The 25963-nt window shown below is 37.5% G+C and overlaps 1 protein-coding gene across 1 annotated transcript in view; it reads right to left on the bottom strand.

Moving 5' to 3' along the window:
* Window positions 1–25963, bottom strand: part of LOC309646883 (uncharacterized protein C8orf34 homolog) — a 351104-nt gene that overhangs the window by 257659 nt on the left and 67482 nt on the right. Inside the window, 2 exon segments of the mRNA XM_082433666.1 lie at window positions 7383–7411; window positions 21308–21436. Coding sequence (XP_082289792.1) covers window positions 7383–7411; window positions 21308–21436 — 158 coding nt within the window.

The raw sequence follows: 25963 nt of genomic DNA, 5'->3' as shown, positions 1-25963 counted from the left end.
GTTAATGGGATAAGGTCAACGTTGTTAGTTGACATTTTGCTTTATCATACATATTTATACATAACACACACTCATAATTTCCCCAGAACCATCTGAAGGTAATTTGTAGATATGAATACTCTTTTACCCATAAATACTTCAGGGTGTACTTCCTACAAAGAAGGGCATTTTCTTATATGGCCGCAGTATAATTACCAAAACCAGTAATTAATACTGATATAATACTAACAGACTAACCTTGTTTAAATTTCCCCAATTATTCAAATAATGTTGCACACCACAAAAGAAATCCTAGATCATGTATGGCATTCAATTATCATGTGTTTATCTCCTTTAATGTGGAACAGTTTTCAGTCTTTCTCTGACATTTATGACCTCCGTGGTTTTTTTTTTTTTTCCCTCCGTGGTTTTTTAAAAACAAGGACCAGTTATTTTTTAGTAGGTCCTTCAATTTGTTTTTCAAATTTTTCCACATGATTATATTCAAGTTATACATTTTCGGCAAGAATAACACAGAAGTGATGTATTCCCTTCATATCAAAAGGCACATGATGCTGATTTGTCCCAGGACTAATGACGACAACCCTGATCACTTGGTTAAGGGGGTGTCTTCCATGTTTCTCCATTGTAAAGTCGCTACTTTTCTCTCGTCAATTATTAAGTATCTTCTAGAGTAGTAACTGTGAGACTATGTAGATATCCTGTAATTCATCAAAATTTCATGAGCTCATTTTAACATTCTTTGCTGACCTTTGTCTTCATCAATTACTATGAAGGTTGCCAACTTGTGATTTTCTAATTTCACCATTCCGTCTAAATTTATTTGTTGGTACTCCACTATGAGAAAGAGCTTCTCCCTCACCTCCACTTATGTAGGTATGTAGGTAGGTATATGTATGTACATAGGTATATCACTATGGACTTAACGGATTTTATTTCATTCAATAGACTATAACACATTACTCTCATTATTTTTAGGCTTTAATGTTCCTAGTAGGAGCTCCTGCAAGGAGGTTCCTGTGTCCTTCTGACATGTTCCATCATTCTTTGATTTCATTTTTACCTTCTGGTGCTAAATGATATCCAGACTCAAGTTGTACTTTCTCAGCTGCGAATCTAGATTCAGCCATTTTTCCAAAGAGACCTGGCTCCTTTTAATAGAGAAAAATATTCAGAAAACAGTATCTGGGCTCTAGTTGAGTTTACTGCCTGTAGATAGTGTATTTTTGTTTTTAAAATAAAGAAATATTATGAGTTCTGTATGATACTTTCAATTCAAAACAGGATATAGGATTGTTACTTAAACTTATCATCTTCTATCTGTATTTCCTTTCCCCTATGCCAAAAATTCTGGTTCTTAAGGATATCAATATAATTACTTCTTTGCTGTATCACACAAAACATACACAACAGTCTCTTTATAATAATATCAACACTATCACTAATGATACGATTACTAAAAACAGTTTAAGAGCTGATGCTATTCCCTCGGGCCTTGGGTACACCCCACTAGAGAACAATCAAATGACTGTGTTTATAATGACTCCAAGTAATTCACCTCAGTGTGTTTTGCTATCAACCTGAAATACAGTTGTGCTCATTTGTTTCATTTGCTTTTGCTTCTTAGAAATCACTGTTTTAAGATTTAACCTTGTTTTTTAAAAATTCTATAAAATATTTAAATGATTCCAAAGTCTCACATAAAGTTCTAGGAAGTCAAGATTCTATTCCTATCCTCTCTACACCTTCCTCACTCCTACTCTCTATTCCTTCCCTTCTCCCATAGGTAACGTTTAAAAAGTAACTGTGTGTGTGTGTGTGTGTTTTACAGTATGGCAGGTTCCGCCATTGTTGTTTTGGCGCTAATATAAGCAAATATGCATCTATATTTTCTTTACACTTACTTAGATAAATGATAGCACACTATAAACACACTTCTTTTCCTTGCCTTTTTTATTCAACAATATATCCTGGGGATCGCTCTATAGTATCTACAGAGATATTCTTTCATTTTTATAGCTGTACGGTACTCTATAGTGGAAGTACTATAATTTATCTGTTATTCTTCTTTCAATGAACATTTAGTTATTTCAACTCTTTTCCTATTAAAGTAGCACAACAATGTATAGTCACCCACATTGGTCTTTTTATAGTTTTGCCAGTGTGTCCTTGGAATAGACTCATAGAAGTAGGATCATTTGATCAAAGAATAACTGCATATATAATTTTTTATATATGAAGACATTGAAAGCCTGGAGCTTGAAGGATGGAAAACAGTTGGAGAAAGGGGAGGGACTGACAATGAGCAAAAATGTGGAAATAAATAAAAAATATGACTTGGAAGTACTGTAGTCTGGCTGCCTTACAGTACTCCTTTTCTCAGCACAGCACAGACTCTGAGTAGAGAAAAAGAGGAAAATAAAGCATAAGATATAGATTTGAAAGACAAAATGGAAACTGTTCATTCTAGTCTTAGAAATTTGGACTTAATTTGTGAAGTAGCAGGGAGTCACGGAAAATTTTTTAGCAGGATTCCCTAGGTAGGGTTCCAGAGGCTAACCAAGTGATTTACTGATGGGGGTCTCTTTAAGTGAAACCTGTAAGAGACTGAAGGAAGCAGGAGAAGATGGGAAGAAGCTAGGCAAAGAGATGGGTTCAGCTAAAGTCTACTCTCAGCCTATCCCATAAGGAGCTCTGTAATGTAAACGACAACTCAGAGCCTTATTTTAGTCAGTCACTGGCTGATGGTGAACCCAGGCATCTCTGGGCAGGATGGCTCCCACTGAGTTGAAACCATCCTCTGCAGAAGGGTGAGTCCATAAGCACCCAACGTTCACAGGAGTTGAAGGATGGGTCACACTGCCCTACTGAAGGGTAACTGAGCAGGAACCAGCCAGGCCTACTATATGGAATTTTGAAGGATGAATTAGAATGGCAGGAGCCTGAAGAATTAGATAAAGGTATGAAAGGTAATACCATCTGAACTTGGATAATGGCTGTGTAGGCAAAATAATGGCTTCCCAAAGATGTCCACATCCTAATCCTCAAACCTCTAAATATGTTACATGACATGGCAAAAGGGGCTTTGCATGATTAAGGTTAAAGATGCTAAGATGAGATTATCCAGATGAGCTGGGTGGCCCCAAACTAATCATGGGACTTCATACACGTGGACCGCTTTTCCGGGATGCAGTTAGAGAGAAATGAGACACTGCTGCTAGTTTTGAAGATGTAGAAAAGGGACCACGCACCAGGAATGCAGCAGCCTTTAGAAAGTAGAGAAGGCAAGGTAACACCTTTCTCCTAGAACTTCAGGAAGGAATGAAGCCCTATTACACCTGATTTTAACCCAGGAAGACGCATGGTTTAACTTCTAAACTACAGAACTGTATGATAATAAATTTGTGCTGTTTCAATTTGTTACAACAGCAGTAGAAAACCAATACGATGGCTAAGAAAAGGGAAAGGAAAAGACTAATGAATAAGACATTTATTGAAGTCTCACAATTTTCTTAAAAAGCCTTAAAGATAACATTAGCTTCTGTTTTATTTTTCCATATTAAGTAGAATAATTCTTATTTACCTTTATCAGAATTCATAAAATAACTTTAAAAGTCACAGAAAAAATAACTTCAGTGAAATTATAAGTGAATTAGAATATGACAGTAAAAGATCAGTATTTTATAAAGGTTAAGAAAAACAGGTCTTTAGTGAACCACCAAAATTGTTAATGGAAGATTAAAAGGAAGCTGTATTGATTTTTATTACTATATTAAAGACACAGGTGTCAGCTCAACACCCATTGTAAATCATTCTTTTTTTAAAATAAATTTAATTTTTTTATACAGCAGGTTCTTATTACTCATCCATTTTATACACATCAGGGTATACATGTCAATCCCAATCGCCCAATTCATCACACCACCACCACTACCCCCGTGGCTTTCCCCCCTTGGTGTCCATACGTTTGTTCTCTACATCTGTGTCTCTATTTCTGCCCTGCAAACCGGTTCATCCGTACCATTTTTCTAGATTCCACAAATATGTGTTAATATATAATATTTGTTTTTCTCTTTCTAACTTACTCCACTCTGTATGACAGTCTCTAGGTCCATCCACGTCTCTACAAATGACCCAATTTCGTTCCTTTTTGTGGCTGAGTAATATTTCATTGTATATATGTACCACATCTTCTTTATCCATTCATCTGTTGATGGACATTTCGGTTGCTTCCATGACCTGGCTATGGTAAATAGTGCTGCAGTGAACACTGGGGTGCATGTGTCTTTTTGAATTATGGTTTTCTCTGGGTATATGCCCAGTAGTGGGATTGCTGGGTCATATGGTAATTCTATTTTTAGTTTTTTAAGGAACCTCCATACTGCTCTCCATAGTAGCTGTATCAATTTACATTCCCACCAACAGTGCAAGAGGGTTCCCTTTTCTCCAAACCCTCTCCAACATTTGTTGTTTGTACATTATCTGATGATGCCCATTCTAACTAGTGTGAGGTGATACCTCATTGTAGTTTCGATTTGCATTTCTCTAATAATTAGTGATGTTGAGCAGCTTTTCATGTACCTCTTGGCCATCTCTATGTCTTCTTTGGAGAAATGTCTATTTAGGTCTTCTGCCCATTTTTTGATTGGGCTGTTGGTTTTTTTAATATTGAGTTGCATGAGCTGTTTATATATTTTGGAGATTAATCCTTTGTCCGCTGATTCATTTGCAAATTTTTTCTCCCATTCTGAGGGTTGTCTTTTCGTCTTGTTTATAGTTTCCTTTGCTGTGCAAAAGCTTTGAAGTTTCATTAGGTCCCATTTGTTTATTTTTGTTTTTATTTCCATTACTCTAGGAGGTGGGTCAAAAAAGATCTTGCTGTGATTTATGTCAAAGAGTGTTCTTCCTATGTTTTCCTCTAAGAGTTTTTAAATCATTCTTTTTGACTATTGTTTTAGCACCAGCCTGAGATTCACATTTTCTTAGCGAGAAAAATGCAAGACTGTGAGCTTCAAGGTCAGCAGAGGGCGCCATGGGGCAGGCTCGCCCTCTCCCTCAAGGGGCAGCCAAAGGATGGTGGTTTTGGCTCTGGAAGCCTGTGTGTCCTCTGTATAACTTTGTACTCCTGAATATCAGATGTGAGAGTGGGAACAATTTTTTTGCACTGACATAGTTTTTTTTCAATAAAAGCTTATTTATGACAATAGTTGGCATCTTCCTATTGAAAAATAATAAATATGTAATAAATTTCAGCAATTTCCACGAAGTCTTCAAAAATGGGAACATTAGGTAAGTAGTGAAAATCTGCAGTTTATGCAACTTAGTTAAATGGAAAATCCCCTGAGCTAGTGCTTAGAAGAGAGGAGGTGAGGGGGGGGAGGATGTATCCTAAGGATGATATTTAACCAAGTGTCAAGCCTTCCACATTTTTATCCAATGAAGGTGAAATCCATTTTCAGTTCAAAGAACAATTAGTATGTCCTTTGGCTCACCAGAAAAAAGGCTGATGTAGAAACCAACCAGGCTGCAAGTCAGAGCCCAGGAAAAAAAGGGAAGGACAAGGGCCAAGCAGTCACACAAGCTAATTTATGGCTCAGGCAGCCAGCGCTTTGCAGAATATACTGGAAGGAGCAAAAAAATGAATCCAGAAATAGTGATAATTATGTCTTTGTACTTAGAATGAACACAAAAAATAAATACAAGACAGGGATTATTAAAATTCTGCAAATTATAAGGAAAGTCACGGTATAAGGAGGAGACGAGCTGGGGCAAAGACAATGATGGACAGAGGAGGACCGGAAGAACAGGACGAAGCTGGGAGACCTCACCTGCCACTCACTCTACTTGCTATGCTATACAGTCAAGATCTGGTTTTGCACATAGTACAGACTGAAATTTAAATAATTGAAAAATATTAGGATGGTTTATCAATTCATATTTAAAAGTACATTCATAAATTTCATTTATTTAGTGAATCAGAAATGTATTTTTTGGTACAAAACTCAAAAGGTATAGTCCTATTTGGAATAGAAGGATACTAACTTTATTGCTTTTGTAAATTATAAGTATTACCTTATAGTTTATTATTTTAAAATGTCATGATTTATATAATCCCATTTTTTGCACTATACTTTCTATCACTTTCTTTCTACCCATATATCTAGGCACCAAGCCAAATTTCAATATGTTTTCTCTTTAGAGAGACATCTGGACCAATGCTCACCAAATACTGATGGCTATTTCTAGGTGCTTCTCTTTTTTCCAATCTGATGTCAGATTTTTTTTCATCCACAATAGACTGAATGCAGAAGCAGATATGAAAATCTAAAATTTTCAATTAAACCAGACAGTAAAGAGATTTTCAAAACTGTAAACGATGCCACTTTCTCACAAATATCTTGTTTTGGAAAATAAAGTATTTTTCATAGAAATGTTATTTTTGTTAATGTAATGGTTTTATCAGTGCTATTTTTAAAATGAATAAATACATAAAATTTTTATTAGTTTTAAATTCTAACATGGCAAATATTGATAAATGAAACCTATATAAATTAAAGCTTTTGGGATCCTCTACATAATTTTTAGGAGTATAAAGGGGTCCTAAGACCAAAAAAATGAGAACTTCTATTTCAGTGACTCCTAAATGTATAACTCTAAATCAAATCTCATTCATGAGCAAGAACTCATATAAATATGTTTCATAGACAACTCAAACTGAACAATTCAAAAGAGAAATCCTGATGCTATCCCAACCTGCCAAATTTGCTATTTCCCCAGGTTTTCCAATTCTGTTAAATGGCACCACAATTCACCTACTTGCTCATCCCCCAAACCTAGGAATCATCACTGACTGATTTCTTCTACAACTGATCTATTAGCAAGTTCCACTGACATTACTGTTAAAATATATTCCTAATCATATCACTTCTCACCACCTTAACAACTATCACCCCAGTCCAAGGCACCATGATATTCCCTTGGCATCTTGGAATTAAAAAAAAAAGCTTACTGAGTAAGGTTTCTAAAGGGTAGCTATAGAAAAGTACAAGTGTCTTCCATATCACCATCATCATCATCATCATCTAGATACAGGCAGAATCCTAATAGTTTATATTAGTTTTCATTTTTAATATAGTGATTCAGTGATTACAGTGATTCAGCTTTCTCTAACCAAATTCTAAACCTCTCAACTCAAAAGAACAGGTGATATTATATATTTCATGCAATAACTTTCTTAAAAGAAAGCATAAAACTTTGAAAGTTTTAAAATGTTAGCACCAAACAAATTATATTTGAACACTTTGTTTCAGAAACTCTTTCATTTAGACAATGGATTAAAATGTAAGTTCTATGTTTTATTTTCATTAGATGGTTCAACGTACCTTATCGAGTTCATCTGAAATTGCAATACCTGGGATTCAAGAGAGAGAGAAATAAAAAAGTTTTAGAAGCAATCCTTAATAACCCAATCTTAAAAACAAAAATGAAAGTTCCAATTTGTAGAACTAGTGCATTTTCCATTCTATTTTTTCTTTTGAAGAGTGCTTCAAAATAATGTGATACCATCCTTTCTACCAATGAAAACAAATTAGAAATTTAAGTCAACTATAACAGTGTGAACTGCTGAAACAATGCAAATGATGCAACAAAAACAAACCAAATACCAAACAAAACAGGTACCTGCAAGCCTACCAGCTTGTAGGCTATTAAATGCAGAGCAAACTTGCAAACACAACTGTAGAGATGTTGTCTTTATGTGATAATGACAATCAAGTGCAACTTAGCCTGTTACAATTTTGTTCTTTTTTAAGAACTGATTCGGATTCCTAGAGTGATAAAATATTAAGGCAGAAAGGTGGTTGTAGATCATGTATTTTAATTCCCTTATTCTCCAGATGAGGACACAGAATAGAGAACTGAAGGAATTTGTCCCACATTCCCTTAGATCAACAGCTTCTTGAGCCAATGGATAAAGATTCCTCCTCACAAGCTCCCCTTCTCCCATCTACACACTCCCCAATGCACATCAGTCCAATTTCTGTCTTTACCATTCTTCCAAAACTGTTCTAAGTTAGTTATGTAAAAAGTTTTAGTCCTTAATTTATTTCTCTGTGATGAGAGACTCTGTTAACCCCACTCTCTTTCTTGAAATGCTACCCTACCTTTTCTATTCTCCTTTGTCTCCTTCACAGGAATACTCTTCTCTGGGGAGGGGGAGTCCTTTCCTGAAATGCCAAGGGTACACTTCCCTTGGTAACCTAACCCATACCACTGACATTTTTATTCCTCTATATGGTGATGACCAGCAAATCTTTATCACCAGCACAGTTTTTCTTCCGAGCCAGCTGCTGAATCCCTGTGGGCATTTCAGTCGTAACACGTCAGGCTAAAGACATCCTCCTCCCATTGTCTCACTTCCCCTTCTGTTTGAATGATGTTGTGCCTATGGCTGCACACAGGCACTGTGGCCAGGCATTGGAGCAGGTGCGGCCAGCCCTCAGGTTCAGGACATAGGACAGAGGGAAGCTGGTGTCAAACCCCAGTGTTTTTTGGTTTTTTTTTTTTATGTTGCCATGAGAATCTAGAGGGCAGGTCTTCACAAAAGCCGTGAAGGCTCCCTTCCTGCCCAGTGTTAGGAGACAGGGATGTTGACAGCCCCTCTCGCACTGCAGCCTCTAGCACTTGCTCAGTCTCTCTCTGCCTTAGCACTTTGTTCACCGTCCTGTGTCAGGGCACTGAGCTCTATCTTCCCTTTCCTGAGAAAGTATGTGGGCTGAAGGTGGTTTCATTTTTTTGTTGCTTTTTAATTGTATATCTTTTTGTATGACAAAAACTATATTATGTACTTAACCAGATATATTTTTCACCCCAGGTGGGGGGTATTCTTTGTAAAAAATAAATAAATAAAATAAAATAAAGGTTTTTTTAATGGCAAAAAGTTTGTTTTCTTGTCTCTGAGATGGTGTTGAAGAAGTTATTAGAAAGAAAATGTGTCCAAAAGAGTGTTCCCTCTACTTCACAATTCACATGGTTGAAAACCCTGTAGAGAAACCATTTCCTATTGACCGTAATGAATACAGTCAGAATGTGGGTTGGTGGGGTGAAGAGGGAAGGAATTTGAGCTACATTATCTTTTGTCCAATTCACCAAAGAACTGTAGTGGGATCCTCTGGGGGTCCAAGCTAGCTTTCTACATCTATAGTTAATCATTACTAAATTCCTTCAACTTTGGAGTGCATGAGGCTTTTTTTGATTTTTGTTTTGTTTAATGAGCTCTTGAAATACAGGGAAATGAAGTTTGTGAGGGGATTTGGAAGGAAAGGGTTATGGGTCTCTTTCATAATTTGGTTTCATCATGGAGTTTCTTCCAGTATAAGCCTGGTTTATATGCAGGAAGACATAAGACAGGACTTAAGGATTTAGAGTTATGACCATCAAGTTATTTGAAGGCAGCTACCGTTTTTTAACTCCGCAGCTCCCATTACAGTTCATATCCAAGCACATGATCATAACCCAGTAAATGTTTGCTGAATATTCAAACCAACCCTCATTCCTTAGGATATGCTTCAGCAGTTTGTTACTTCCTTGTAGAGTAATAACAACAAACTGATGGCACAATTCCACCTCTAATTGAAATGATTTTTATTATTCCTAAAGGAGTGACTAGTGATGAGAAACCCTGAGATGGCAGAGGTTAGCATACTTTCTGATTTCTGGTTCATTTAAACCTTTGCAGACAAATCTAGTCCTAGCCCTTATTTGGGGGTTGGCTTTTCTATAGACCTCCACATAGTAATTCCAAACCTCAGGCTCCTGGAAGTTCATAAAATCAATGTAAATTGAACAGAAAGTAGGACTGAAAAGATTCTTTTCCACTTCAATCTTTGTCTGCATCTATCTTTCATTCTCAGCAGCTCTTTTGCTCTCTCCTGGCTGTCTCTGTCTGTTTTTCTTTACCAAGGTGTCAGTCTCTAGCTCTGCTGTCATGGTGACTATCACCTTCCTGGGCCAAGAGACAAGGAAAATTCTAAAGTTTGAAGTCCAAGGAAACACAGAAAATAAGAACAGACTGAAGCCAACGTTCAGCAGACTCTAAAGCACAAGAAAGAATGAACTGGGTTGGAAGAGAAAATCTGAAAGTAGTCTCAAGAAAATGAACCTGAGTAAAGATCCCCTCTCTGCTTAGGTACGGAATGTCTGTGGAGGATACTTTACCAGTTGCTATATCATCTCAGTCCACTAAACTAGTAAATTAATTACACACAAAGCAGAAAAACTACTATGCCCTACTTCATCTCAATAAATGGCACCATTCTTCCCCTTGTAGATAAAACTAGAAACACAGGTGTATTCAAGATGAATTTTTCATAACAATATTCTATAAAATTCTTCTTTGGTAAAAGTTGTTGGTAATTAAGAATTTTTATGTGTCACTACACTAAAACAGAGTCCGGCCATGACTCTGGGGGTTCGGGGTGACCTAAGCTTAACAATTATTCAAGAACTTGCTGTATTATGAAGGTACCTGCTTCAACAGTTCAGGGAGAGAAGGCTTCATGAAGGTAGCATTGCAGCTGGGCAGCATGACTACTGAGTGAGTGTGGTAAAGAACTCTGAGATATTCTAATGAGTCTGCAGTAGGGAGTACATGTGAGACAGACAGATCCCACAGCTTTCTGAGCAATGATAAACATTTCTAGAGGTCTAACATATCACACATTTATGAATATTTGGTTTTAAAAAATATATGAAATTATTCAGGGTCACCTGGAATAACTCAGATTTCAAGATAATGTAGGAATTTTATACAGTACCAAATGGTTTATGTAAACATATTATTCCAGTTTATAGAAGCCGAATATATATTTCAAATGCTTATATTTACATTGATACAATATTACAAAAATGTTCCTTTCCAATATGATTTCAAGATTAGAACTGAATATATTGTTTAAAAATAAATATTTAAAAGACTTACTCTATTTTAAAAGACAGAAAGGGAGAGTAGATATATAAAACCAAATTTTCTTTCTCATCCAAAATCATAAAAATTAGATATCTGGAATTAAATAACCTGTTACTCAATTGTCTGAGATTTTTGAAACTCCCTTGATTATTTTTAACTTTCTACATTAATGCCCTTGGCCCTGCAAAAAGAGTTTCCTCACTCAGTTTTTAGAAAGTTATCAGTTGGTCTTTAAATTTCTTTTACACCTCAGACTTATGAATCCATTATTCACAAAGATGGCAGCAATACTTCACCTATCTAGAGTGTAGCCAAGAACTTGCAGGTAAGTAAGTCAAAAGGCCTTAATGACGCTGAATGGTCAAAATGCACGTCACACAGAACTTGCACCTCACTTGCGAGCTAGCTCCCTACCTCCTCTGTTCACTGTCTGTTTTAGCAAGTATCAGGAGCTGTTTTGCAGGGCCAAGAAATTTTACCAATGGAAAATTAAGATGAAGAAAAAGGTTGCTATGAAGACATATTAAAGTATAAGAAGCGATGAGTCCCAGAATAAAGCTCAAACTAACTAAATGGGGAACTTGGTTTGGGGAAGAAATTATGACTCTAATTGTTCTAAATGTCTGGTCTTACATATTTTTGCAGATACCTATTATTATATTTTCTTAACATTTACATATTTTGATGATTTTTATCTAAGAATTTATCTAAATAAATACTATATATTGTATAATTCTTTAGGTTCTCTATTATCCATGTCAAATTGCCTAGGATATTTTTCACTTTTTGTATTTCGATTTTAATCAAAGCTTAACCTGATTAAAAGCCATTGAAAGAATATTAAAGAAACACTTCTTTACAGAAGCAGGAAGCTCTAATGAGAACCATTCATACTGAGGAGCCAGGATATTTCTCCCAGTGCCAAGCAGAACATTCACAGCTATTCCTTGAGATGAGATTAACAACTTTTAGGCACTTCATTAACTCTCAAAATCCATCATATTTTAAGGTATATTTTTAAATTTTATAGAAACTGAGGAGCAGTGGGGAAGAGAATATGCGAGAGAAAATACAGTGGGTTGCTACAATATGTTGTAAAGAAAGAAGGCCCAGGATTTGATTACGGGACTCTTGATGCATACTGGATCACATGGTCTTCCTAAAAGCCCAAGTGAGATCTTACAGGAGACACTGTCCTTTCCGAGTAGCCAAAGAGGCTTGGCTTAGGGCAGCAATGGTGTCCCAGATAGAAGTGGGCTTCTTGGAAATGAACAGGGGGAAATGAGTTCCTTCAGAAACTAAGCTTCTCTTCTAGATAAAGAGGCAAGGGCTCCCACAGGCATATCAGAGGTTGGTTCCTGATTCTGCTGTACTGCAAAACCTATCTGGATACTTTCACTTGTGTCCTTCAACTTATGGGCCTTTCCATTTATTCCAACCCTCCAAGAGGTCTCAGTGGTATCAGGAATTTCTTCCAAAACAGTTCTCACATCCCGAGCTGTGCTAGATCAAGTAAACAGGAGCCACCTGCCCCACCAAGATTTCCATTTTCCCAGGCATCAGGCTAGCCCTAGAGTTAGAATCAGGTTGTAGCTAAGAGAAATGAAAGTAGCAAATTTTCACGATTCTTTACAGCTTAGTCAATGTAATTCATTTCATGAGAGTAGATCAGAAAATTCATATGGTATAAACTGGAAGTAGCTATTTTCCAAAGTCTGATTCCCTATTGGAAAAAATCCCAATGATATCAGAATGTAAAGACAGATTACCCCCATTCTTCCTTTTGCCAAAAGCCTGTTTTATTTCATTTGGTCAAACCGATACATATTTATCACAGAACAAAATAGAAAATATAATAAAGGGAAAAGGAAAACAAGTCTCCACTCATAAATAATGATAACAGTTTCTTGTGAATTCTTCCAAATAATTTTTTGAGCGTATATAGGCATACGTACAAATGCTGTATGCCTCTATATGCATATATAAAACAAAATTAAAGGCAAACATACTATTTTGTTATCAGCTTTTTGTAGAAAACTATTTTTATATTAGTAAATATTTTCTACAGTATCATTTTTAATGACTATAAAGTATACCATTGTGTGAATGTACCATGATTTCTTTATCCATTTTTCCTTCTCTAATAAAAGATACTTAATCTCCAGCTTTTCCTATTATGTATCCCATTGCAGGAAACAACGGAGGCACAGCTTGGAGACGGCTGCACACACAATGAATATGTTTCCCATCTTCTTTTTTTTTTACCAAGTTATCTGCCACTTCGGACAGCTAGATTTTCTGAAATATTTTCTCTCCTTGATTTTTTGAAAGCATTCTACCTTGGTTTTCATCCTACCTGTCCGAAAATTCCTTTTCAGTGTCAACTAGATCACTTTTCTACCTGTATCTCAAATGTTGATGGTATGTGTTTGGGGGAGGGCTCTTTTTCCCTATATACTAAAGATTCCTGTATCTATATCCCTAATCAAATTTCTTCTCCAAATAGGCAATTTACACACACACACACACACACACACACACACACACACACACACACACTTGACTGTGCTGGGAACAGAGGAGGGCTATCCACACCATTTGGATGTACCAAAGGTGTTCGAAACAACATTCCTCCTCCACCCTCAAACCCTCTTGAATTCCTAGCTGAGGCAGAGGCAGCACCCAGTCACCTTGATTATAAACAAAACCAAACAATAAAACAATCTAAGCACATCATTCTCTCTTTATCCTCACACCTCTTTCATATAAACAAGTCTTAACCATATAATCTTCTACACTTCTTTTTTTTTTTTTTAATATTAATTAATTTATTTATTTTGGCTGTGTTGGGTCTTCGTTTCTGTGCGAGGGCTTCCTCTAGTTGCGGCAAGTGGGGGCCACTCTTCACCGCGGTGCGCGGGCCTCTCACTATCGCGGCCTCTCTTGTTGCGGAGCACAGGCTCCAGACGCGCAGGCTCAGTAGTTGTGGCTCACGGACCCAGTTGCTCTGCGGCATGTGGGATCTTCCCAGACCAGGGCTCGAACCCGTATCCCCTGCATTGGCAGGCAGATTCTCAACCACTGCACCACCAGGGAAGCCCTTCTACACTTCTTAAACCAGCGGTCCCCAATCTTTTTGCACCAGGGACTGGTTTCATGTTAGAATTTGTCCACGGATGCGGGGGGAGGGCGGGGATGGTTCAGGCGGTAATGCAGGCGACGGGGGGGGGGGGGTGGCAGATGGAGCTTCGCTCGCTTGCCCACTGCTCACCTCCTGCTGTGCAGCCTGGCTGCCAACAGGCCGCGGACCAGCACCAATGCCTGCCGTACACCATTCCCTCTTTTCTATCCCACAGCTACCGCGCTATTTCAGGCTCTCTTCATCTGGTTTTTGCCCTGAGACATGAACCGTATCAATTCCATCTTCCACGTGGCACCAGAGTGATCGTGCAAAAACACAGGATCATCTGCACCCCCTGACTCCCCTGCCACCTAGACTTCCACCTTCGTTGACTTTATTACTCACTTCATCCTTAATGCATCAACAATACAACATTTTCTTCTTTCTCTGAAATTTTTCTGTGAATTTTCTTCCTTCTTTTTACACACATGCTTTTCTGCCAGGAACCTCCCACTTCATGACACATCTTCACTCTCCTTTTACCTTAGCTTTACCTTTTTATCCTTATAGACTCTACTCAGATATATTCTTCACCACGTTGGCCCTAAACCTCCTTGTTGAAGGCTCCCACAAGTCTCCTTACAAGGCTTTGAAATTCTGCTTTTCACAACTGTCTCTCCTACTGAAAGGTAAACTTGAGGTCTGCATGCAATGAACAAACAATTACCACATCATCTGCTTCCATTTTCACTCATAGGCTATTATTCTCTAACTCCTCAGGCTGTTTGTCAGAAAAGACTTTTAGGGGATGTTCAGGATTGCTGAACTAAAAAAAGTCATCTGTTATTTTTTTCTTGGCTGAGTCCAGATGGCTATTATCAGTCACAGAGCATAAACATCTGTCCTCTGTTCTCCCAACAGCTGGGCTTTTTTCCTCGGAAAAGCTCCAGCCGGTGTTTCACATGAACTACAATCTGTAGACCAATGTCTAAATGGACTAAAGATACTCATCCTATCATTGCCTTCCTTCACAGAAAACTGCCAAAAGCAGCAAAAGCCTTAAGCTCAGAAAAGCCTTGGGCTCCTACTTGCTTACCTGGCTGTTTAATTTAATAGACAGGCCACAGTTAAAGCCAAAGATCTCAGCAAAAATAAATCAAATATATAAAAACCAAAACCTATGTAATATGACATCAAAGGCCCACACTTAGAGAAGCAGGAGGTAGATCTGCAGTGAAGAAAGAGTAAGGGAGGGGTCACAGAGAAGACGGACCAGGAAGAAATGGAAGCAGAGGGGGCACTCGCCCAGCGAATTGTGACTGAATTATGTGCAGACCACTGCGCTACATGCTGGAGAGTCCAGGTGCCCCTGGACTCCCCGCAGCTCAGAGTTCAGAGGGCTGTGAAAGCAGATCACAGCGTTTAAGCGCGTACAGAGAAAAGCATGGAAGCGCAAAAGGAGGGGTACCAGATCCATTCCACAGGAAGACAGCAGCACTAAATCATCAAGTGGCATTTGAGCTGAGGCTAAAGAGAGGAGCAGAAATTAGCTTGGGGCAAGTGGGGGTGTGATTTCAGGGTACAGACACAGCGTAAGCAAATACATGAAATGGGGAAACATCAGTGAGTGTGAAAAACTTCCCTGTTACTGGTGCACAAGTGGCCTGATGATGAGTCATGAGAGGTGCTACTGGACACATGACTAAGGGTCAGAGCATGGAGCACCTTCTATGAGGTTTTAAGGAGCCCTTGAATGTCTGCAACAAGTGGTGTCAGGTCTTCACTCTAGATCCATCCCACTGACTGCAGTGAGGGCTGTTTGGAGATACAGAGAAACAAGAGTGTGGACAGGAATGGTTATTCATGCTTCAAACTATTTCCGTATTTCTCCTGGGCTCACAAGCTAGACTACATTCCCCAGCCTCCCTTGCAGTCAGCTGTAGAATGTGGGTGATGTAACGTGAGCACTTCCACCTCTAGGCATTAGAAACCACCCCCATAATCCTCTATTGTCTCCTTCTGCTTTCAGGACCCTTGGATCAGGTGCTAAAGATAGTAGAATAACAGGATAGAACTGTCTGCAACCCTGGAACACTATATGGAGTGACTAAATACTTATACTGTATTAAGCCACAGAGATTTTGGCCATAAGACTCGCCTAACTTAAGGTCATGGTAATCCCTCCAGCCACAAGCTCAATATGAGCAGGGACTGCACCTGTTTTTTCTGTCATGGGGCAGGAATGAAATGAAACAAAATGGAACATGTTAAATGGATAAACCAATGGTCTGGTCAGTGGTGCTGAGCGTGAATTAGAGGGTGCTAATGTGGCAGAGAAGAAAATCATACCCAAGATAGAGGGAAAATAGCAACACTTGGAAATTAATTATTAACAGTTAGGGAGAAAGACGAGTCTAGAAGGGCTCCAGCCTGGCTGAACCAGTAACTGATGATGCCAACAGCTGAGACAAAGCGTGAAGAAGAAAGGTCACAGTGAAGAAGGAGGTATGATCTACTTAGATATATTGAATTTAGCATGGCAGTGGGATATCCACCAGCTTGTATAAAAGCATACACAGTCTGGATGGGAAATACACTTATGTGAGTTAGTTGTGTAGGGGTGATAATTAAATCTATGAGGGAGGATAAGGCTGGACACAGAGAGCATTTGAAAGAACAGAGGCAGAGAATGAACTGTGGGAACAGCATTCATAGCGGCAGGAAAGAAAGAGAAGTGTCAGAATGAAACCTACAAGATGTGATGTGGAGAGCATCCAAAGACGATCAAATGAGGGCCAAGTCCCAGAAACTCAAAGATCGGAGAGTTTGAAGGCAGACAAAGTAATCAACGGTGTTAAAACTACCAGAGCAACTCTGTAAGATGAGGAAGAGTGTTCATTCAGTTTGACAACTTGGATTCAATTGGTGACCATAGTGAGAAAGGTCTCAGTAGAATGATGGGTGCAATTATGTAACTACACTGAGGGGTGAGAGGAAGATGAGCTGGTGGAGACCACGCGTGTTAACTATTCTTTTTGAAAATTTGGATGAAAGAGGAAGAAGGAATTCTGTTGTACCTCTGTCTGAGGAAACTCAACCTCAAGAGAAGGGCTTTTGTGTGTGTTTGTTTTAACATTAGGTAGAGCTCTGGTGTTCAACGTGGGAGCCACGCATATGGCTAATGAACATTTGAAACATGGCTCATACATGCTGAGGTGTGCTGTGGAATAAAATTCACACCAGATTTTTGAAGCCTCAGTATGAAAGGAAAAGAACATAAAATGCCTCAATAATAATTTTTATATGGAATACAAATTAAACTGATAATAATTTAGATATACTGGGTTAATATTTTATTAAAATTAATCTTAATTTCTTTTTCCTTGTTTGAAATGTGCCTATTTGAACATATAAAATCACACATGTGGCTCATATTACATTTCTGTTGGGCAGCACTCAGTTGAAGCATGTTACAGGCTGTTAGGGATAAACAGTAATAACACTAACAGTATCTGTGGCAGGCAGAATTCTAGGACGGCTCCCAAGATACATACCTGTGCAGTCCTTTCCCTTTGAGTCTGCATGGTGGGACCACTGAAGATGAAAGGGTATCACTCTCCTGATTTGGTTACTAAACAGCTGACTAAGTAAATCAGAAGGGAGATTATCCTGGTGGCCCTGACCTAATCAGATGAGCCCTTTATAAGAAGGCAAAGCTTCAGAGAGATGCTCCCCAGTGGCTTCTAAGAAGAAACAGTGCATTGTTGTTTTGAGAGGAGGAGGCCACAAGGCAAGGACCTGAGAATGGTCTAAGAACAACCCCTGGCCAACAGCCAGTGAGAAAACAGGGATCGTAGTGCTGCAAGAGCAAGCACTGAATGTGACCAACAACAAGAATGAGCTTAGAAGACCCCAAGCCCAGGTGAGATCACAGCCCCAGCCGGGACCTTAATTTCAGCCTGCCCAGACCCTGAGCAGAGGACCCAGCTGACCCGCACCCATCCTCCTGAGGCACAGAAATCGTAAAATAATAAATCTGTACTCTTTAAAGCTGCTAAGTTTGTGGTAATTTGTTATACAATAATAGAAACTGAATATTATATCTAACATTTAATTAGCAATTATTTCATACCAGGTACCATATCAAGCACTTTAGATACAGCATCTCATGTGATAGTCACAAAACCTTCAGAAATAGTACCATGATTATTGCAATTTTACAGTAAAGGTGACAGAAACACAGAGAGGTTAAGAAACATTCCCAAGGTCACAAAACTAATAACTGGCATTATTCCAAGCCACTGAAGTTATTCTAACACGTATACCTTGAGGAGACAATCACAGCATGAGGAGTGTCACAGTTCATGACTGACTTTAAGATAAAGCATTACATCGAGAGGTTTGCAAAAAGCCAGAAAGACAGCATGGTACAGTCTGCATAAGCTGACAGCTGTAGAGATGAGATAATTCTACCATTTTGAGGGATATAAATGATTTTTTGCTGTCAATCTCAACTAAATAACAAATACTTTAAAAGTATGTAACATCTTTTAGAAAGTATAACTAAGATAAAGCAAAGACCAACCCTGCCAGAGAGAATTCTATCAGAGACTGTATGAAAATTAGGAGATCACTAAAAACTTTCAACCTTTCCTGTGACACAGGAGAAAAAGGTCCACAATAACAAGACAATGAACATTCCTTTTGACTATAACTGGAGAAAAGAGTCCATTCCCTAAGTCTTCCTAGTAAATAAAACAATGGTTAATAAAGTTACCATTAGATTAGAGAAAGACTTACCAAGCCACAGCCATTATAAGAGTCAAACAAGATCAAACAAGAGTGAACGACATCCTCCTTCAGGAAGATGGAAGAACAGTTTGAGATTAAATAGCTCAATTCTGGGCAGCAAGATCAGTACATAAACATAGTAAATGATAAGGCTGAATTTCTACTCATTTACAATCACCATCTCAGGTGAACTGATAACTGAGTAGTTAGATACATGCTGGGCCTAAGACAAGACGTTAATATTAAATCTCAGCGAAAATCACAGAAACTCAAGTCATACAAGAAAGTAGCATCTTGTTCCAAAAGAGACTCAAAAAACTTATACAGAGAAATGAGCGACCCCTCCCTGTGTGACCAACTGCTCCCTTATGCCACATAAACACCACCACTACTGCCACAAAAAACAGAGCCCCCTTAAAACGATCAATGAAGCCAAAAACAACTCTCCATCATATACATCATATACATAGACGCTGAATGTTACACCGTACTCTGGCCAAGCTACGGACTCACCCAACACCTTCTCTGGCCCTGACCCTGTCCCAAGAGTAATGTCCCAAACCTGCATCTCTTCTACTCTCCTGATCAACCGCTACCCCAGCCATTTTATTTCTCCAGACTTCCCTGCCTGCGTTAAATGAGCCCCTGTCATAGCTCCCTCTCGCTTCTGCTCAGACAACTCAGTTGCGAGCCCCCATCTAAGGCTAGGTTTTCCTGGACAGACCACAGTGTGAACCTTGACGCGTCTGCTACAGATCTGGGCAAGTGCATCAGACTCCTTTATTTAAAAGTTTTAGTTAGTGGTCAAATGCTTTCTTACAAGTTAACAATGATAAAACAAGTGTTTAAAAGGTAGTTGTCGTGTTTTAAAGGACAAAAATTGACTAATACTATAAGTGAAGATGTGTAATAATTGGGCATTTTCTTCAATCTTTTTTTAAACTCACGTTTATAGATAAATTGAGAGTCTATAAAGAGCCACAGACTCTGACCAAAGGGGTAAGACATACATACATATACACACGTAAAGCCTTTGGCATATTAATAGGTAAGGTTCTTTTCATGAACGTAATAATTAGCTGAAAACTCACTTTATCATTATTTGCTCCAATAGTAAATCTAGACAAAAGCAGGATTTTCTTGAATCCCAACCAAAGAGTTTCTACTAATGGCAAAACTACGAGACCCTATCATAAGTCAAGTTAACTTCTGAGACAGGTTCACTACACAAAAGTCTAATAAAAAAGGCTCTAGTGAATTATAAATTAAGAAGTATGAAAAAACTAAATCTCTCTATATAAAATTATACTACAATAAAATATAGTATATGAATATATAATTACAGTATAATACAATATATAAACACACACACACGCACATATATACATATATATATAAACTTCTCCCAAAATATACCAAGGGTAATTTCTAACTTTAAAAAATATCATGAAACTAGTAACACTATGCTATTTTAAAAAACATACTGATCCTCAAATATAATCTACTAGAATTTGCTAGTGTTCTATTTTCCATTTAAGAATCTTTAATATTCCATAATACCAGAAGAAAATTTTACTGAGGCTACAGCATTAATATGCATCTAGAGGTGCCTAATTTTTAAAATTGAGAGCTACTTTAGAACCAGAGAAAGATAGAAATACCTTGAACTCACTACTAAAACCATAAAGTACATATGTATTTCTACATACATAGAATGCATTTATCAAATCAAAATATTTGTTTGTCTACTCTCACAACAATAACATTTAAAAGTTTTTACTTGAAACGTATCATTTCAAACCTTCTCACCTATCAGAAGAGGGACACAGAATCATGTCTTCCTGATCTGGAGATGAGAGAACCAAGGCTCGTACAGGTTTAATGATTTACGTAATGTTATTCACCTCATAGGTGGCAGAGCAAAACTTCTGACCCAGGCCCTAGGATTACAGATCATTGCTTTTACAAAAAGGCACGTTGCTAGGTTCTGAGAGGATTCTAAGAAGAATCTGGTCCAGTCACTATCCTTAAGAAGCTTACAGACATCAGAAGGTCATGGAAGAAACAGGTACATGCATTAACTGGGATGACACAGAACAACAGGGTTCAAAAGAGGAGAATGAGTAAGGTACCATTAGGGGTACAGCTCACCTGGGTAACGAACAAAGACCTTGTAGAGAGACTGGAATCAAACAGCCATTGTGGGGAGGGGGTCTACAGCCCCTCCTACTCTATATAAACTAGTCTTCCCACGAATCCCTGGAACATGCAAGATCAGTCCTCGTTTCCCATCTCACGCTCTTAGAACTCCTCAACCTCTCATGGAATTATAATGAGGATGTTGGAAATATGTTACTGGTAATAGTAACGAATGTTTCTACTTTAATATTGGTTAGGAATTCCAATTATAATGAAGTAAATGAACTTACTTCGAGAGAGATTCTCAAGGGCTTTTCCCAGTTTCTTGCTCTCTTGAAGGATGTGGTTCAATTCATCAAAATCACGGCTTTCTGGTTTAGTCCTCCAGTTCCACTTAGGATGATCTACTGACCTTGGCACTATGTTTAAAAAAAATGATTACTTCATAAGCATGCTACATAATGATAAAAACTTACTATTCATCATTATGTGAAAGACTGTATCAAGATCAGTGTACAGAATAAAAATGTTTGGAAATGGTTTTCTTGTGAGCAAACAGAGGGGAAGTTATGAAGCTGGGTTTTAAGAAATGTTTTAACTGAACAAGTAAGGAAGTGTGACAGTGTTTATAGAACAAAGAAAATTCAGGTGCTGATTTAAAACTAATAATTTGTATAAATCAGGGAAAAAACACAAGCAAAGTATATTTTCTATTATGTTTTAGCAGCTTAAAAAATAATTGCTACCTTCTTCATGAGCAATTAGTTAAATGTTTTTAAGACATTATTGCTGTCTTCTGATAAAACAAAGAAGACTGAATATTTATACCTACCTTCCCTTTCCCTCATATTCCCACTAAAATTACATTATGGTATTTTTCTTTTATCAAAGAATCGGTTGAATAAAGAGAGAAGACATCATTAGACAAGAAATAGCTACACATGTTTTTTTTGGAAGATGCAAAATGAACTGAGTGGTAACTGGATTTAGCAAGGTAGAGAATACTGAAACCTAGTCCCTGAAGAGAGAGATGCCCCAAAAAAGTGGACATTTCATACCATTTAAACATGAAAGCATCAATCAAGGAGGACCAATGCCAAAATAATAAGGATATAAAAACATAATTGCCTTTCAGATTGGAAGGATCCATAAAATGTCCACAGCATAATGTAAGGCATATTATCACAAAATTTTACAACAGTGATAATAAAGAAAACATCTTTAAAAGCTTTCAGGGACAAAAATAGCAAATCAAATTGTCATCCGACTTCTCAATAGCAATGCTTGGCCCCAGAAGACACAGGAGAAATTCCTTCAAAATTCCATCTGAAGATCACTTCTAACTTAGAATTTTATATCCAATGAAAGAATCAATCAAGATACTTGTAAGGACTCAGAAATGTATCTGGCAAGCACTCTTTTTCAGAAAGCTCCTAATGGAGGTGCTCCACCAAAATAAATAAGTGAACCCAAAACTGGAAAGACTTGAGATTCAGGAAACAGATAATCCTCCATAAGAAAAAGGAAAAGGTAAGCCTTGGGATGACAGTAAAGGATGGTCTCAGCAGAGAGCTAAGAAAAAGTCTGGAAACTAAGGAGTAAAGACTGGAGCAAGAGGACAGAGGGCTACAGGAGAGAAGTCTCTAAAACCTCTTAAATGAAATAAAGTATAAAATATAAACTAAGACAGAAGAACACGATGTATTTAAGCATATTGAGAGTGTTTAATATATACTTTAAGGCAGGGTTTGGTGAAGCATTAGTGATGGGTACAGAGAAAGTAAAGCAAACAGAAAAACAAGCCAATTATTAATTCTAGAAACAAATTAACAGTTGGCTACTTTAAGGCTCTACTGTGAAAAAGGTTAATTAACATAATCATGAAAAAGTCAATGCAAAGTACACATTAACCAACATCTGAAATAGCTGCCTGCCTGTACTATGAGAATGTGATGGGCCCTGGGTATAAAGCACAGTGTCTTAGAAGGAGGTCAAGAGATAATGCCTCAAACTTAAAAACTGAAAGAGAACTCTATAAGTATCTTGTATATTTAGATATGTAGATCTGTGTACCAAAAGAAACATCTAAGAGTTAAAAGTGGTTCCACATTAAAAGCAGAACAGGAGAAAAAGAAGGACACCATTGCTTTGTGGTACTAATTTGCTTTTTAAACCATATATATTTTTGTTTTGATAAAAATAAAATAATTTTTAAAAGTTTATATGGTAAGGCTATAAGAAAGACAGTCTCAACCTACTGAAAATTTTTTTCTGCTACCTTTTTAAAAGTAATTCAGAAATATTTATTATAATAAAACATATACTGATCCTCTGACTCAGCAATCTTATTCTGTCTGGTAAATTATCGTAAGTAAATGAAAACACTCATACTTATGTATATATGTACAAGGTTGTTTATTTTATCGGAAAGTGCACGATATTTGTTTATTTCACCAAAAAGTTTGTGGTGGCAAAACTCTGGAAATAATGTAACTGCACTTTAACAGGGGAATAAATAAATTATGGCATATTCACACTATGGTACAGGTATGCCCTTATGGAAAAGTATAACACAGATCTGAATTTATTTGCATGGAGATATGTCCATAATACATTTTAAAATAATAGAAACAAGTTGCTTAAGAATGTGTACTGTACAGTTTAAAGCCAGTTTTATAAAGCAATTCAACTCACACATTTTATGTTAGTTTATACAAAGAAAAGGATGTAAAAGGATGCAAACTATTTCAAAGGAAGTCAAAAGATACAAACTATTTCCAAGGGAGTAGACTTTAAGATGGCTAAAGGGAGAGAGACTATCTTTCTACATGTCTCTATTTTTTTCATTGTCAAAATAAGTAAATATTACTTCTATAATTTAAATAAATCTAAACTAAAAACATGCAGCTGCTTCCTCCGTGTTTCTTTGTTTACGGGACTCTGGGAAGGAGATGTCAGCTAACATCAACACACCAGTGTTCAAGTGTGGACAGTGGAAGCAGTGATTGTGATCAATGGTTTTCGAAAACACTTCCAGGCATATTGCTATTACGCCACAGGTCATTCCCCAGGAGTTCCCGGGGGGACAAGCCCAGGCACAGGGAAGAGAAACTCAGAAGAGGAGACAGAGAAAACTGTATTTGAACCAGATCCTTCAAAACATTTACTGGCACTTTTGTTAACCTTTTTTGAATAATTTCTCTAATCTGCATCATTACATTATCTAATTTTCCCAGAAATTACCATATCCTATTAAGATCTCATCAATTAAAAAAAATAAGAACATAGGTTTTTAAAAAAAATCAGTCCCAATCAACCTCCCCAGATAATCATGTGACATGCCCCGCTGCCCACCCTAGCAGCCTTTGCAGAACTCCACCTGAATGTATCCACGTGGGCAAGCCCAGGTGAGACCAGCAGAACTGCCCAGCCCATTCACTGAACCATGAGAAATTATAAATTGTTGTTTTAAGCTACTGAGTTTAGGGGAGGTCATATGCAGCACTACAGAGAAATGAAATGACACCCAAGCTCTTTTCCTCAGCAACTTTTGAGAGAAACTAAGACAAATTTATTTTTATATTTTTGTAGCTTGTGACAATTTGCTACACATCCAATTTATCCAACTTATGATCCAATTTATCATAGGATCCAAATCTAGGACAAGGAAGGCCACAGTATAATCATGGTCTAATCAACTACACTGGATAATTTCAAAAGATGTTTCGATAAATAATGGAAGGTGATTTGGGAAGTCATCAGCCCAGTATACAGTCTCCAGATGAGAATCTCTAAAGGTTTCTGATGGATCAAAAACCTTGAGGGACTTCCCTGGTGGTCCAGTGGGTAAGACTCTATGCTCCCAGTGCAGGGGGCCCGGGCTCGATCCCTGGTCGAGGAACTAGATCCCACATGCATGCCGCAACTGAGAAGTTTGCACGCCGCAGCGAAGATCCCGCATGCCACAACTAAGACCCAGCGCAGCCAAAATAAATATAAATAAATAAATAAATAAATATTAAACAAAACAAACAACCTTGCTTAGGTCATACTTAGTATTAAAACTTAGGGCTACAGTTTAAATACATTTTCTAAAAAATATCCTCAGGAGACATGGAAAACAGCAGAACAATATAAACAACATAATATGACCCATATGAGGTGAAAGAATCTGAGATTAGGGACAACCTATAACATCACTGAGACAAAACTCACCCCCAAAGCAGGAGCCCACCCACAGCACCGTGTAGATGGGCATGCTCCGTTCATTCATAAAGAGGTCACTACTTCACAAAACAGCCGATTGTATATTGAACAGGGCCTATTTTGAACAATTCTTTCTTATATTAATCAAATTCTGACTCACTGATACCTCTACCAATAATTTCCATCTGTGGGTTAAATAATAAATTTACCATTTCCTCCAAATGACTTTTGAGATACTATCTATCTATTTCTTTGGAATCAAAATAATTTCAATTATTTAGATCTTTCAACTCTGTTTTCTAAAATTTAATAAATGCTAATATTCTTTCCTGAAAGTTTCTCCTATACTTTCATTTAAATATGCCAGGAGGTTTCCCAGTACTATAGATATACCTAAAATTGATAACAGTGAATTTATTACTTCATGTCTCCTGCCTTCTGCATTTCCATATTATGATTTTTCAGACATTGTTTTGCCATCTTCATTCTCTCGTATCTATGTTAACTTGTGTTTTCTATACACATGCATGGTCTTTTCATTTCTTTCCTAAAATTTTAGCAAATATACAGCTATTCCTCTTTGTATATGCTGTGCTAAATGCAACATTAAAAAATAAATGAGAAATCCTCCCCCGAATACAAAAGCATAAATAAAATTACTGAGGACTGGTTTTAGTTTTTGGTTTTAACTGAAGCTAACGTACTTACCTCAATTTTCTCATCTGGATCACAAATTTGAA

Source organism: Balaenoptera physalus (genome assembly GCF_965194825.1).
Source record: "Balaenoptera physalus genome assembly, chromosome: 17".
NCBI classification, from domain to species: Eukaryota; Metazoa; Chordata; class Mammalia; order Artiodactyla; family Balaenopteridae; genus Balaenoptera; species Balaenoptera physalus.
This window is presented reverse-complemented; position numbering and strand designations above follow the sequence as displayed.